Below are 15105 nucleotides of genomic sequence, written 5' to 3' on the forward strand. Positions count from 1 at the left end.
ATGTATGTGGTTGTGTGGGTGTGTGTATGTGGAGAGGGACGGGTCTGGGGCCCACCAGGCCTGCGGACATGTTCTTGTCCCTGGGGTGCCTAGCCTTGGTGTTGGGTTGGCGTGGCCCACGGTGGTTTTGCCTGGGGCGGTCGGGCCCCGTCGGGTTCCTGGGTGGGGCTTTGCTGGGGGGAAAGGGTGGCCCTTGGGCCTGTGGGGCGCCTGCCCTCCGTGCGGCCCGCGCCGCAGCGCCCGGCGCCCGCTGGGCCTGCTCGCTATCGCCCTGGGCTGCCCGGTGCCCCTGCCCCATCGCGCCGGGGGTTCCGGTCTGGGGACCCCTCTGCTCTGGTCCGGGTGGGCCACTGCTCTGTCTGCTTTGGCTGTCCCGGGCTTGGTACTCTGTGGATCTGCTTGGCCTTTGGGGCCTCGGGCTCCCCCCGTCCCCCGCTGATGCTTCGGGGTGCGGCGTGATCGCGGCCCCCTTGCGGGTACACATTTCCTCCCTGTTGCATGGCCACACATGCATATTAACACGTGCATGCTCACAAACGTGCTCGTCTCTCCATCCGCTTCTCACTAGATGTAGCTGATGTTTGTGTGTTGGTACGTTCATCTGCAGGTACGTTTGATGACTATTGTAATTTTTTATATCATCATCATTCTATCTTTCTTTCGGTATCATGTAGTACTGTGGTAGTTTATGTTGTTGTTTTTTTGTGATATGTTCTGGGCAGCATAGACAACTGTTATTTCCACATTTTAATCCTGTCCTTTTCTCCCTTTTTTTCTCTCTCTCTCTTCCTCTATCTCCCTGTCAGGTTCGGCACTGACATATAAGACTAAAGAAAATAAAATTACAATAAAAATAATAAAAATATCAAGGGCAGCCATGTATATAACATGTCTCCCTTGGTAGAGCAAATCTGTCAAGCAAAATATGGCACACAGACCACCGTTCTGTATGTTAGGATGCTGGACAGGACGGGGTTAGAAAAAAAAAAAAAAAAAAAAATTTAAAAGTCTTTATTTTGAACTAGGAGCAAAATAAATTAAATAAATAGAAATTTGCTGGATCTTGAAAGCAACCTGCATGTTGATCAGCTGATATCAGGAATCCAGACCAAACATGTCTACATATCGAACATCAAAATGTTCATTAATCATTTATGTAATTTGCTGTGATGGTGACTGTAATGATTGATGATGATGATGATAATAACCGCAGTTAAGTTAAATAACTAACTTAAAACTGAACAGAAGTCATTTCTGATGGAGTTACTGTGGACTGGGAGAGGTAAACTAAGCCTGGCTGTTAGCCTGGTCTGGAGCAGCTAGCTGCACAGGATAAATCTCCATGGTAACGGATGTGGGTCTGCTTTTGTGAAACCGAATCAAGGATAAATTTAGTCAGAATAACCAGGAAATCCAGCTTAATCCCTTTTCTCAGGCTGGAGAAACAGGCCTCAGGATGAGAAACATGTCAGACTTCTGGGGTTTAATCACCACACACATCACATGATCTTTCCTCTAAAGTTTCCATCAGATGTTTTCATGGTTTTCTTTTAGTTTTCTTCTTTTTCTCTTTAATGTTTAAATTCTTGTACAGATCCTTCTTCCTGCCTCTTTCATGGAGAACAATTTCAGTCTTCTGTCTGTCTGTCCATCCAGCCTGTTGTTAACTTACTGCTTTCCCCAGTTTGTTTCCAGACTGACTTTCTTTTGGTTTTCCTGTTTTTACTAGTTTATACCATCTTGTGCTGATTTGCCTCCCTTCTCTGGTTTAAATAAAGTTTATTTGTTGTTTCTTAACCCCCAGTAGATTTTTATTTGACATATTTGAAAGGACAGAGAAGTTTTTCTCTTTGCCTCTTTCATTTATCTTCTTTATTTTTTTTATAATTACAGTAAGCTAAATATCTGCATTGATGTACATCAGTTTGACCACTAGGGGGCAATCTGACACTATAATAACTGGAGACCTCCATCAAGCCAGAGGGGCACTGAGAAAAACCCCAAAAGACCCAACAGTCCACCCAGCACCCCCAATATCACCAGATTACCAGATGCAGAAATTCAACACGATCCGGGTCATGATGTTGGATTATAAAATCTACCATGATGTCATCTTGTAAATAATTGTTTTGTCGGTGTTTCTGGGCGTTACCTGACATGTTAGAAGTTCCAATGGAAACATTATCTCCCAATAGTAAAGAATCCTTAAAAAATTAAAAAATTCCTGGATCTAGGCGGTGATCCGGATCACTCTGAAAATATAATTGGTTGTACCTTATTCCATTTCTGATATTTCCTTAAAATTTAATAAGAATCTCTAACTTTGTTAGCTATGTTGCTAACAGACGAACATGAGCTCCGCCTCTGCAGAAGTAATAACTCTTCCTCCCACAGCTTTCCTGACACCTCCACTCTGCCAGGCCGTGTAAACCAAGCTGTGAAACCAAGCTGAAGTTGCTGAGACTTGTAGATGCTGCAGTCCAGAGAGGAACAGGACCGACTGCAGGAGACGAAGCTACAGGTCATTCCTCTACAGTTCTTGGAATAAAGATCTTGAGGGAATGAACTAAGCTTTGCTGACCATTGAGAGTTTCCTAATGAGTACAGACCAACTTTCAAGAGGAGATGGTGGTGATGGTGGAGAGGTGAGACCACAGGTGAGTGACTCAAAGCTGATTTAAATGATGCAAAATTGTCCTGCACTACACCAACATCACCACCTGATGGCAGTGTTTCACTGTTTGTTCAGCTCTTCCTTGTTGGAAAACTTCACTAAAGTCCTTAAAACAGACAAAATATGACTTACTGAAACAGAGGAGTCAAGAATATGTTTTTATCTAAATAAAATATATTTATGTATTTAGAAACAATCATGTTGTTCATATTTGTGAAACTACAAATACAAATAAACACATCAGGTAACTGTCAGTTACTGTGTGATGCTGTCATGTTAATATGGAGAAAACCTCTGAGGAAGGTTTCCACCTCCTGCTTCCATCTATCACACCAGGATTAATAAGGTCCGACCCGGTACTAGAAGATGGACCTGATGAAGATGACGACCAGAAAGAAGTCCTGATGGTCAGTAATAATTCTTAGACAAGCTGCAGCATTTAAACCAGGACTGATTGATATTAAAAGAACCCAAAAAGAAGAAATTTGCATATTTGTGCAGTAAGAAACACACGTCAACGTGTGTTTGTTTTTTAGCTCCAACATCAGTGTCAAGAAACAGAATCTGGTGAAAAACAAACATCTCAGCCGTGTTTTTAACAGATTTATTGGACTACAAACATCAGCTGGAAAACATTCAGAACAATAAATTAAAGTCGTTTGATGGATTTAACAAAACTAAAGATGAGTAAAAGATTAAAAGCTCAAATCACAGTGAAACTGCATCACTGTGCAGCCACTTACAGACAGACACAGATGTCTGGAAGGTTTTCATGTAGAGAACCAACAAAATCAGCAGAGGAAGGAAAAGAGCCAACAACAACATTTACATCCAACCTGCAGCAATCACCAGCAGAAATGTTGAGACTGAACCCAACAAGACGTCACGTCCCCCCACAGCTGTACGCTAACAAAAGAAGATTTTCTGGTTTAACTTGTACAGAAATCAGATTAAACTCCAGATGAGCTCGTTTCTCCCTGATTTTCAGACATAAAACATGACATCACAGATGCCATCTGAAGATTTCTAAATAACAAAAATGTGACTCGACTAAGAAAAAGTCATCTCCATGTTTTTAGTTTCAAAGTGCAAAAATAACTTGATTTAAAGACTCGTGTTTGGCTGTGGCTCAGTTCACTTAAAGTTACAATCCTCAAACAGAAAATCTGGGAGCAACAGCCTAAAAGATATAAAAACCAAATCCCTGCTGGATTCTTGGATTCTTGGATTTTAAAATGACCGAACTCTGGAAAAGCACCTGAAAGGTGCACAGCCTCCTCTTCACTCCAGCCTTTTCTTTAAAAACAAAGAAAAAAATAAAAAACTTCATGAGCCAATCGCCATCCCCGTTTCCGCCTCGTCGTCGGCTTCATGTGTTGCAGCTCTCGTTGTAAGTAGGCGGAGCCTCTGTAACAGACACACACCGTCACACTCACGACACACCATCAGGTGAAGCTGCAAACTGAGCGCGTGCAAACCAACCTTGTGGATAATTTGAGCAGCTGTAGTCTGGAGGCGGGATGAGCGGCGTCTCCATGGAGCCGGTTAGAGAGGGGTAAAGAGCTGCAGCCCCCACCGACCCGGTCGGGGCTGCAGAAGGCCCGGCGGGCTGCTGGTTCTGGCCAAAAAACAGACCCGGGGCGTAGCTGAAGGCGTTGGGTGAAACCAGCTGGGACTGGCGCTTACTGGAGAAGTCTTCGTTCATGGGGGCCCCACCTTCTGCTCCAGGGTGGTACTCAGCAGGAGGAGCGCTGGGGGAGTTGTGGGCGGAGCTTCTGGAGCGAGGAGTGAGCCGGGGAGCAGGTTTGGGGGCGGGGCGAGGGGGCAGAGAGGGTGAGGAGGAAGAGGCGGAGGTGTCCGGTGTGGAGACGGAAGCCGGTGCATCTTCGGTGGAAGGAGGAGACGATTTCTTGGTGGGACGGCGTTTTTTGTCCAGTGAGATGTTCCCGATCTGGACGGGTAGCATCAACATGACGTCAGGTGACTTCAGACACACCTGAGACGGAGAGGAAAAGGATGATGATGGTTGAAATGACTAAATATTTCATGCATTGTTATAAAAACACCTTGGAAAAACATCCTGAATATTTTTTATTTATACATCAGACCAGTAAGTTTCTGTACATTTAAAGAGGAAACAATCAGACTTCTCCTGAACCTGCTGCCTTCACCACATTAAAAACTACTCTAAACTTTTCTTCTGTTTTCAGAGAAGCAGAGACAAACATCTTACTTTAACGTAGTATTCGATCTTTATAAGATCGCAGCCGACGAGGGACGACTGGGGAAGGGAAGGAATGATGATCTGCTCCTTCCACTCCACCTCCTTCCCAGCCTTCACCGTCCCCCCCTCCACCTCCGCGATGGTCCTCACATCATGTGTGGGCTTCTTGGTCTCATAGGTCACTCTCTGAAACCCACCAGGACACAGAGACTCATGAGCTGGACAATTCAAATACTAAGTTTGAGAGATATCGGAAACTCTGGATAATCTATAGGAATAAAAACTTCTCACTGTGTATATATATATATATATATATATATATATATGTTTTTCTGGATCATATCAGGTCGGTACGGGTCGATACTAAAGCTCAGATATCAGCATCGGTATCAGGAGTGAAAAAGTTTATTGTGCATCAGTCAGTTTTCATTGATTCTCAACTAAAATGAGGCGTCATGAATAGGGCTGATCAAAACCAAAGGATCTGATATCATCAGAGGTCCATCCATCACACTTCATATGAACCAGAAGCATCTGCAGGTTATTGACACACACTGAGTTCTGTTATAAACTGACATGTTTTACTTAACTAACATCCAGCAGAAAAAGACCAAACATAGATTAATCTGGAAAAAAAGCACGTCCAGTAATCATCTCCGGAGCTAATTATTACATATTATTGTTAAGAGGTAAGGGGGCAAAAGCAAACTTTTAAAGCTTTTAACTGAAAACAAATTCCTGCTTCTCTGGCGTCAATGTTTCATGTTCTCCTAAACACAGAACATCTGGGTCTTTAAAAGGAAAAATAACCAAAGAGCTGCTGCAGCGTCCTCCAGAGGTGATGCTGTTCCAGACTGAACTCTGCTCAACGACCAGCAGGGGGCGACGTCTCCGGTTAAAACTGTGAGATAGATAAACAACAGAAAAGTGTTTACCTGCACCAGGCTGGCTGCTATGTTCCCCGTGGTCTTCCCAGACTGGTTCTGGATGCTGGCCGTCACCTGGATGACCTGACCCGGGGTGTAACCCTTCATGTCTGTTTGGGCCTTCAGCACCACGGTGCCCGTTTTCATCAGCATGTAGGTGAACTGCTGGGTTATCGCTGACGAGCAGCTTCCCTGCAAAGAGAAGGACAGAAATTTGTTTTCTTGGCATCAGTTTAGTTAAACATCTAGAAAATTAAATCCTTGAGAAGAATTTGCTGAATGAGACAGAGGAACCGAGCCGCTGGTCTCCAGAGACCAGCATCGTGTTACAGACCAGACAGATTTGACTAACACTTATCAGATCACTTCATTCTTCCTGCTGAACTGATGTCATCAAACACAGACTGCTGGTTTAAACTCTGAGAGTTCAGCGGTGATGATGTAAACCTTCAGTCTAGTTTCATAGTTCAGTCAGACATGAGGATTAAAGCAGATTCATCGTTTTAGATTCTCGTGGCTTCCAGGATCAGAATTCCTGCATTTTGCTTTGTAGCCTCAATTTAAATGTAGTTTATGTATAAATATGTAAAAAAAAATATCCTGTTTGCTGAAGTTACATAAATAATTAATAATAAAGAAGGTCCAGTGTGTAAGAATTCCTGCATCTGGTGGTGAAGATGAGTATAGCATGTTGTGAATGTACGGTGGCCGTCAGTGGCCAAACTTCTTCCAGACATGATGTTTTCATGTGTGAGTGGATCCAGTGGCTTCAGGTGCAGCAATGACTGAACTACAGGTAACTTCTCTGTTGTTTCTTCATCAGGATGCTGGAGGCCGTTGTCCTGCTGGAAGGTCAACCTCCATCCCAAACTCCAACCTCTGGAAGATGGAGCGTCTGTGTGAAGTCGGTCACGGCGTCACCTCCATATGCATCATGGAGGTCTGGAGGTTTGACGTGCACCCCTGCTACGCAGACGGTGACGCAGAGGTAGTCCCTTATGATTGGTCAGTTTGGGATTACGTGTTTCCGGATTGTTGGATCTTCTCGCTGAATTTGTGTGGTAACAACCTTTTTTATAAAACAACAACCAATGGATCGAGTTGGTGAGAGTCTGATCGAATTATTTCTTTGTTTCCTTCCACAAGCTCATGCATCATGATGGACGCCATTGCTGTTTTAAAACAGGAACTGAACCATCAAAAGAACTCCAACCTGGTGAGTTTACCGGCTGATGCCACCCCTGCTGCCACCTTCAGGTTAGGAGGAGAAACTGCAACAAGACACCTAAACGATGTGTTCCCCTACGCTCGAGTGTGAGAGCAAACTCACCAGCTCAGCTACGCGGTAATGCAGACGCCGCATGAGTTCCAGCTTTAGTCATTCTAATCTGTTAAACATCCATTTTGTTAGCAAAATTGTTTATAATGAACGGGTCCAACCAGTGGAGGACATCTGTAACGTCTCACCCATATGTCCGGCAGCTCGTTCAGGTTCAGAAGTCGGAGCAGGTAGAACGGTTTCTCGGTGCTGTAGTCCTTGGAAAACCGTGGCGTGTCGATAAAAGCCCTCACTCTGTAAACGATCCTCCCGTAGCTGCCTTCGAAGGATGTCGGAGCTGTGGCTGTTGGAAAGAGAAAATATAAGTAGTCAGATTAAACACAGAGTCAAGATTCCCTGTTTTTATGTCTACATTATTAATAAAAAAGTCCTGATCAGCAGCTGACATTGAAAGAAACGATGTGAATGACACATCGAGCTCCGCAGCAGTAAAAAGGACCAGTTGGGCTGGTTTTCAGTTTCTTTTTTACATCATCCTGCAGAGAAAGCCTCACCTGAAAGGAGGAACCTGAACACAAAGACAACTTTGTTCTGAGTTTGTTCTATCAATACGACGCACAGCAGAAATGTGAGGGGCGAGGTCACGAGGAACAGAAGTATATATGATTCAAGGTACTAAAATGTTTTAAACAAACTCTGAAGTGAATTAAAGAGCTCACTGCAAGCAGATGACATCATCAAGGAGTGACCAGCCGCTGCTGACATCACGGTTTGGACGTTTAGTTGTGACTAATGAAAATGTTGAGATAAAGCTCCGACACATAAAACACAAACATCTCTACTATAAAAACCTGCAGTTTTATTCTTCTTCAGGCAAATGTAAGTAAAAGCTTCAGGATTAAACCATATACAATAAAAACAACTCTAAACAAACCCTAAAACAGCCCACCATAAAGATAAAATATATATTTCCATATCAAATCAGTAGAGATGGATCTGGAATGTGAAAAAATAAATATTACTGTAGATATTAATTGTATAGTGTGTGTGGGTTTCTCCCAGACTCCGGGCATGTTGGGTTAGTCAGTCTGAAGCCTCTCTAGGACCGAGTACGAGTTATTTTTGGATCTGTGTTGGTCCTGCAATGGACTGGAGACCTGTCCAGGTCTACCCTGCAGAGACGACCAATCAGAGAAAACCCAGTGCAGCTCCAGCAGGAGCAGAAGCAGCCCGGGAATCTATCGCTTCACACCAGTGGTTCCCAAACGGGTTCCCAGCGACGCTTTTTCACCCACAACAGTAATGTCAAGTCTCCCCATTAAACGTTTCATTTTTGTATAATTATCTTTTTTTTTCTCCTTGCAATGATGCTGTAAAGCACAAGAAGAAAATTAAATAAAACACATTTTTTTCATTAAAAAACTAAATAAAAATGTCATATTTTGTAGAGAAAGTTTAAGTTAACAGTCTTGTTTGTTCAGAAAGAGGATTTTTTTTTGTTTTCCGAGTGAATGCAGCATGCTTCTGCAGACATCTGTACACACTAACAGCTTTAGATCTACATTTCACCGCTACTTTGGTGTAATAAACAGAACAAGAGTATCATAAAGTCAAAGCTCCACCCACAGAAGAATAAAGGTAAACATTAACCTGCAGAAACACGTCAGTCAGGACAGGAAATGACAAAGATGGGAAGGAATGTGCAGGAACAAGCCTTCATCACTCAGTCCTACCTGGAATGAGGAACCTGAAGGGAAACGTGTGATCTCCCTGTGCCAGGGTTCCTGTAGGAGACACAGATAAGATCCGTCAGTGGAAACAATGGCTCTGCTGTTCCCCAGCAGGCTGCTCCGCCTCAGGCCGCTCCGCCTCAGGCCGCTCCACCTCAAGCTGCTCCGCCTCAAGCTGCTCCACCTCAAGCTGCTCCGCCTCAGGCTGCAGGGAAAGCAGAGCCTCCACTTCCTCACTTAGTTCCAGCTCTCCACTCTGCTTCCATCACGCACACACCAATAAAAAGACACTGATTTTATCTGATTTCAGCAGACATCTAAGCTACCGGCCGGACCAGGAGGCTGGACGGGTCTCTGCTCAGCTGCGGTACCTTTGTCTGCAACAGCGATGGAGCTGTTGAAGTACTGCTCCTCCACCGTCCAGGACGTGTCGTTGACCTTGTTGGTGACGCCACAGAAACCGTTGCAGTTCACTTTGATCGCTGGAGATGAGAAAAAAACACACAAAGACGTTAGATTCAACTCCACTAAACTACCAGTCCCAGACTCTGAGACCACCAGGCCTCCAGTCTGATTGGGTTTTATGTTTCCGTCCCAGTTTCTGCCGGCGAAGAATCGACCTGTTGGTGGAAACAGCTGTAGAGGCAGGGCTACTCGTTTCTTCTTTTCTTTGTTTTTTACTTCCTACATTCAGCAAACCTACTCTGTGCCATAAATTGTCCCTCAGGGACAAACTGTTTCTACTTAAGTAGAATAAATTTATTAGAACATTAACAAGATTAAACTCACCTCAGACAAGTTTAAAATATAAGTAAATTAACAGATTATATCTCATTTCTTACCAAAACAAACTAAATTTCATGTTGAGAACAGAATTAAATGTCTCAGCAGATATCTGGAATAAAAGCGTTAGTTTCCAGCAGAAACTGTGTTTACTGGAGAACCAACGTCCAATCAGAACAAAGGTGTCCTGTAAGCCTGTCAGCTGATTCGATAGGAAGGAATTTCCAGTCCGATGGAGACGGCTGGTTTAAACCTTCTCATGGTCGTTTCTGAGCACGCTTCAACCAGCCGGGGGTTTCAGGGAGGACTTAAAGATGGCGGCAGCATCACAGAACGGGACTGTGGTGGCTGAAGGTTTGTGTTAGAAACTGAAAGAGGTCAGGATCCACAACTCAATGGTTCTGTGTAATTATCACAATTATTAACCTCCATCTTGATCGTCAAGAGGTTAAAAAAGAAAACTCTCCTTCTTCCGGACCAGCAGACACCTGCGCATGTCAAAAGTCTTATGATCACATTAAATCTCTCCATCATGTAAACACAGCCCAACTTTAATCACCACGTCTTAGCTAACAAGCTGCAGTATATCTCCAAATGGCTTAAACCTAGCAGTCTGGATGATGACCATGATGGAGTCAAACGGTCGGTTGTGGTTTGGTTACACCAAACACACACAGAACATTCCAGATATCAGAAACTGGTCCAGAAGCTGGTCCAGAAGCAGCACATGATTCCAGATATCAGGAAGTGGTCCAGAAGCCGGTCCAGAAGCAGCACATGATTCCAGATATCGGGAACTGGTCCAGAAGCCGGTCCAGGAGCAGCACATGGTTCCAGATATCGGGAACTGGTCCAGAAGCCGGTCCAGAAGCAGCACATGGTTCCAGATATCAGGAACTGGTCCAGAAGCCGGTCCAGAAGCAGCACATGGTTCCAGATATCGGGAACTGGTCCAGAAGCCGGTCCAGGAGCAGCACATGGTTCCAGATATCGGGAACTGGTCCAGAAGCCGGTCCAGAAGCAGCACATGGTTCCAGATATCAGGAACTGGTCCAGAAGCCGGTCCAGAAGCAGCACATGGTTCCAGATATCGGGAACTGGTCCAGAAGCCGGTCCAGGAGCAGCACATGGTTCCAGATATCGGGAACTGGTCCAGAAGCCGGTCCAGAAGCAGCACATGGTTCCAGATATCGGGAACTGGTCCAGAAGCCGGTCCAGAAGCAGCACATGGTTCCAGATATCGGGAACTGGTCCAGAAGCCGGTCCAGGAGCAGCACATGGTTCCAGATATCGGGAACTGGTCCAGAAGCCGGTCCAGAAGCAGCACATGGTTCCAGATATCAGTAACTGGTCCAGAGGCCGGTCCAGAAGCAGCACATGGTTCCAGATATCAGGAACTGGTCCAGAGGCCGGTCCAGAAGCAGCACATGGTTCCAAATATCAGGAACTGGTCCAGAAGCCGGTCCAGAAGCAGCACATGGTTCCAGATATCAGGAACTGGTCCAGAAGCCGGTCCAGGAGCAGCACATGGTTCCAGATATCGGGAACTGGTCCAGAAGCCGGTCCAGAAGCAGCACATGGTTCCAGATATCGGGAACTGGTCCAGAAGCAGCACGTGGTTCCAGATATCAGGAACTGGTCCAGAAGCCGGTCCAGGAGCAGCACATGGTTCCAGATATCGGGAACTGGTCCAGAAGCCGGTCCAGGAGCAGCACATGGTTCCAGATATCGGGAACTGGTCCAGAAGCCGGTCCAGGAGCAGCACATGGTTCCAGATATCGGGAACTGGTCCAGAAGCCGGTCCAGAAGCAGCACATGGTTCCAGATATCGGGAACTGGTCCAGAAGCCGGTCCAGGAGCAGCACATGGTTCCAGATATCGGGAACTGGTCCAGAAGCCGGTCCAGAAGCAGCACATGGTTCCAGATATCGGGAACTGGTCCAGAAGCCGGTCCAGAAGCAGCACATGGTTCCAGATATCAGTAACTGGTCCAGAGGCCGGTCCAGAAGCAGCACATGGTTCCAGATATCAGGAACTGGTCCAGAAGCTGGTCCAGAAGCAGCACATGGTTCCAGATATCAGGAACTGGTCCTGAAGCCGGTCCAGAAGCAGCACATGGTTCCAGATATCAGGAACTGGTCCAGAGGTCGGTCCAGAAGCAGCACATGGTTCCAGATATCAGGAACTGGTCCAGAAGCCGGTCCAGAAGCAGCACATGGTTCCAGATATCAGGAACTGGTCCAGAAGCCGGTCCAGGAGCAGCACATGGTTCCAGATATCGGGAACTGGTCCAGAAGCCGGTCCAGAAGCAGCACATGGTTCCAGATATCGGGAACTGGTCCAGAAGCCGGTCCAGAAGCAGCACATGGTTCCAGATATTGGGAACTGGTCCAGAAGCAGCACGTAGTTACAGATATCAGGAACTGGTCCAGAAGCCGGTCCAGGAGCAGCACATGGTTCCAGATATCGGGAACTGGTCCAGAAGCCGGTCCAGAAGCAGCACATGGTTCCAGATATCGGGAACTGGTCCAGAAGCCGGTCCAGAAGCAGCACATGGTTCCAGATATCAGGAACTGGTCCAGAAGCAGCACGTGGTTCCAGATATCAGGAACTGGTCCAGAGGCCGGTCTGAGACAGCAGATAGTTGTGGATCAGGAACTGAACGGACGAGGATTTGTCAGATTGAATCGGTCTTGGATGACCCAGCAGGGTTGGTGAGATCTTTTTCAGGTATCTGGTGTGAAATCACGTCTGAACTGTGAAAAAACTCAAACTTCTCTCGTCTTGCTTACATAACATCCCTCATCCTGCAGATACGTGGATAGAAGCTCTTTACTTTGGCTAGAAACAGGCCGTTTAGCTACTTTCTCCTGAAAGGAGGCGAGACAGCAACTTTTATAACTCCTCCTCTGAGCTGAATGACTCAAAAACAGCTTGAATTTTCTCGTCTTTATAAATTCTGATCTACATCGTGTGTGTGGTGAGAGAATCTGTCCTTTTAGTCCCAGCTTCAACCAGTCCTGCAGTAACCTGAGGGAATCCAGTGTTTACCCGGTAATGTGTCTGATCTCATGTTACAGCCCATCAAACTGTTTCAACAGAGAAGCCGACAGTGTGACCAGCTGCACCAGAAGAGGAATGCAGCCCGACCGGAGAAACCACAATCTCTGAAGGACACTCCCGATGCAGAGCCATGTCAACATCCAGACAGAAACACAAACCAAACAGTTAAAAGGCAGCAGAGTTACAGTAAGAACGTCTCCCAGCGTAAACAGAGCTTCTCCACCTAAACACAAAAATTCAGGTTTTCAATCAGCACAGTGACGAGTCTGAAGAGCTGTGATCTTCACTGTTAGATTCACTGGAAATATTCCAACAAGCACATCCAGAACAAAGACAAACACTGTTTTAACCCTTAAAACTCCAAACATCTTTTACTGTTTTAACTACCTTTGTTTTTGTTTTAACCTAAATATAAAGCAGCCTGTAGAAGCCGAACCTTTGTAGAAATAACACACAGACCAACAGTGACCAAACCTTTTCTCATCTCATCGTTCTCTCAAGTCTTGGCTTTCAGGAGAAAAAATATTGTTATTGAAACAAACACACAACAGAAACTATTTCCATGTTTCCACTTTTTCCTTATTTCCAGTTATTCCTGCTACTATTTACCTGCTATCCTCACTAAACCAACTCCAGCTCAGCTGCTTTGTGGGGGGGTCAAAAATCAAAAGATAAAAACAAAAACTTAAAATTCCAACGATCCAACATCAGTCGTGAAAAACAAGATCGTGTTTTTAGGTTTTCAGTTATGACAAACTGCTGGAATCAAACCGGAAAACACGACGAACTTTAACTCCATGAAAATAAAAGTGAGGTTATTACAAATAAACAGGCAGTTTTATTGTCTTCTGTCAGAGACCTGATGCTCGTATCCGACATGTCTCCGAGTCTTCTGGTGAATTCTCCTCTAAGAGCAGGACATGAACCAGCAGAGGTCATTCTGGACACATTTCAGCATTTATCTAAATTTATTAACTGCTGGCTGATAACATTAATACAAAACTCATGTTTCTATTAAAGCTTTAAATCCAGTAAAAACTTCTTCATGGTGACATTTTGCTTTACAGGAAGTTTAAGTTAAAAGCAGAACTTTGGTCTAACTCAAATTTAAATAACTAAATAAATATATAAAACTATATTATCTCATCTCCAGGGTTGTGGTTGTACATAAATAAACATCAGATACCATTTTTAATAATTTCCATTAAACATCTCTGATCCTGAACGATGAAGACTAACGCGAGTCTTCCTCAGCGAGGCCTTTAATATTAAATTTATTTAAACAAACTAGTTTCCGGGTGAAACCATCGCGCGCGCCCTGGTCTGTAATCGCCCCTCGTGCAACCTGGGCTGAATTCTTGCTTCCTTGTTGGTCGAGGCTCGTGTGCAGGTGAGTTCTTACCTTTGCACTGCAGCGGCTGGTTGACTTTCACCGTCACCGTCCCGGAGATGGCGTCTCCCGGACTGTACACGTCCTTATTCTGCTCAAACACGATCCTCAGCGCCTCCAGCTTCCCCATGTTGGTTCGTCCCGAACTGAAGATCACCTGGATACACCGCTGACTACAAACAACTTTTCCTCATCCAAGACCCGCCCCCTTTCATTGACGTCATGACAGGTGTACGTAACGTGCGCTGCCCGCTGTCTGCTGGTGTTCAATCAGCTCTTTACGTGGAACTGAAATAAACTGTTTATCTGACATTAAAAATGTGTCAAAAATAATGTTTTTAGTCTGATTTGTGTCATGAGGAACTTGCTAGAGGATAAAAGTTCAGCTTCACACTGTTTCCAAAATATAATAAATTAGTTCTAATTAAAACAAATAAATAAACGTTCTTTAATTCAGACCTTTGGCATAAATTTACCCATTAAACCTTTGTTTTAACAGGGGGACGTTTTTCCCTCAATACACCTGAAAAATAACTAAATTAGAATAAAATAAAAGAAATAGCTGACGTTCTTCCTCAGCAGGAATCCCTGGATCAGAGTTCTGCTGCCGGTTCATCCTCTTTCCTGTCCTCTCCACCCCCACCCAGTCCAGATAGGCACGATCTTCCTGGTTCTGGTCCTGATGGAGGTTTTTCTTCCTAGTTCTAGTCCTGATGGAGGTTTTCCTTCCTGGTTCTGGTTCTGATGGAGGGTTTTATTCCTGGTTCTGATTCTGATGGAGGTCTTCCTTCCTGGTTCTGGTTCTGGTGAAGGTCTTCCTTCCTGGTTCTGGTTCTGATGGAGGTTTTCCTCTCCACTATCTCTAACTCAGGATGGAGGATTGAATAAAGACTGGATCTAATCTGCTGGTTTCCTGAGCTCGGTCATTATTTATGAACTGGATTACATGAACACAGTTATTATAAATTGGACTAATATGGATCACAGTGCAGTGGTTTCCAACCTGGGGTCCAGGAACTACCAAGGGGGTCCCCCA

General features: G+C 44.9%; 1 protein-coding gene across 1 annotated transcript; it reads right to left on the reverse strand.

The window, feature by feature from the left end:
* Positions 1-3266: 3266 nt before the first annotated feature.
* arrdc1a (arrestin domain containing 1a) lies at positions 3267-14243 on the reverse strand. Its single transcript, XM_041998921.1, has 8 exons — positions 14082-14243; positions 9205-9315; positions 8837-8887; positions 7292-7446; positions 5834-6016; positions 4908-5084; positions 4157-4670; positions 3267-4081 (listed from the first exon to the last, which is right to left on the reverse strand). Exons 1-8 carry the CDS (start codon positions 14197-14199, stop codon positions 4044-4046), a joined length of 1347 nt encoding a protein of 448 aa, XP_041854855.1. The 5' UTR covers positions 14200-14243; the 3' UTR covers positions 3267-4043.
* Between the last annotated feature and the right edge of the window lie 862 nt (positions 14244-15105).

The sequence above is a fragment of the Melanotaenia boesemani genome, chromosome 11, assembly GCF_017639745.1.
Source record: "Melanotaenia boesemani isolate fMelBoe1 chromosome 11, fMelBoe1.pri, whole genome shotgun sequence".
NCBI lineage: Eukaryota > Metazoa > Chordata > Actinopteri > Atheriniformes > Melanotaeniidae > Melanotaenia > Melanotaenia boesemani.

Bases quoted from the DNA above. Each gene is read 5' to 3' on its own strand.
- arrdc1a (XM_041998921.1), bottom strand. From the start codon at position 14,199: ATGGGGAAGCTGGAGGCGCTGAGGATCGTGTTTGAGCAGAATAAGGAC. The intron at 7,447-8,836 runs GTAGGACTGAGT...TCTTTCCAACAG, and splicing joins CTTCAGGTTCCTCATTCCAG to CCACAGCTCCGACATCCTTC. The intron at 4,671-4,907 runs GTAAGATGTTTG...TCTCCGTCTCAG, and splicing joins AGATCGAATACTACGTTAAA to GTGTGTCTGAAGTCACCTGA.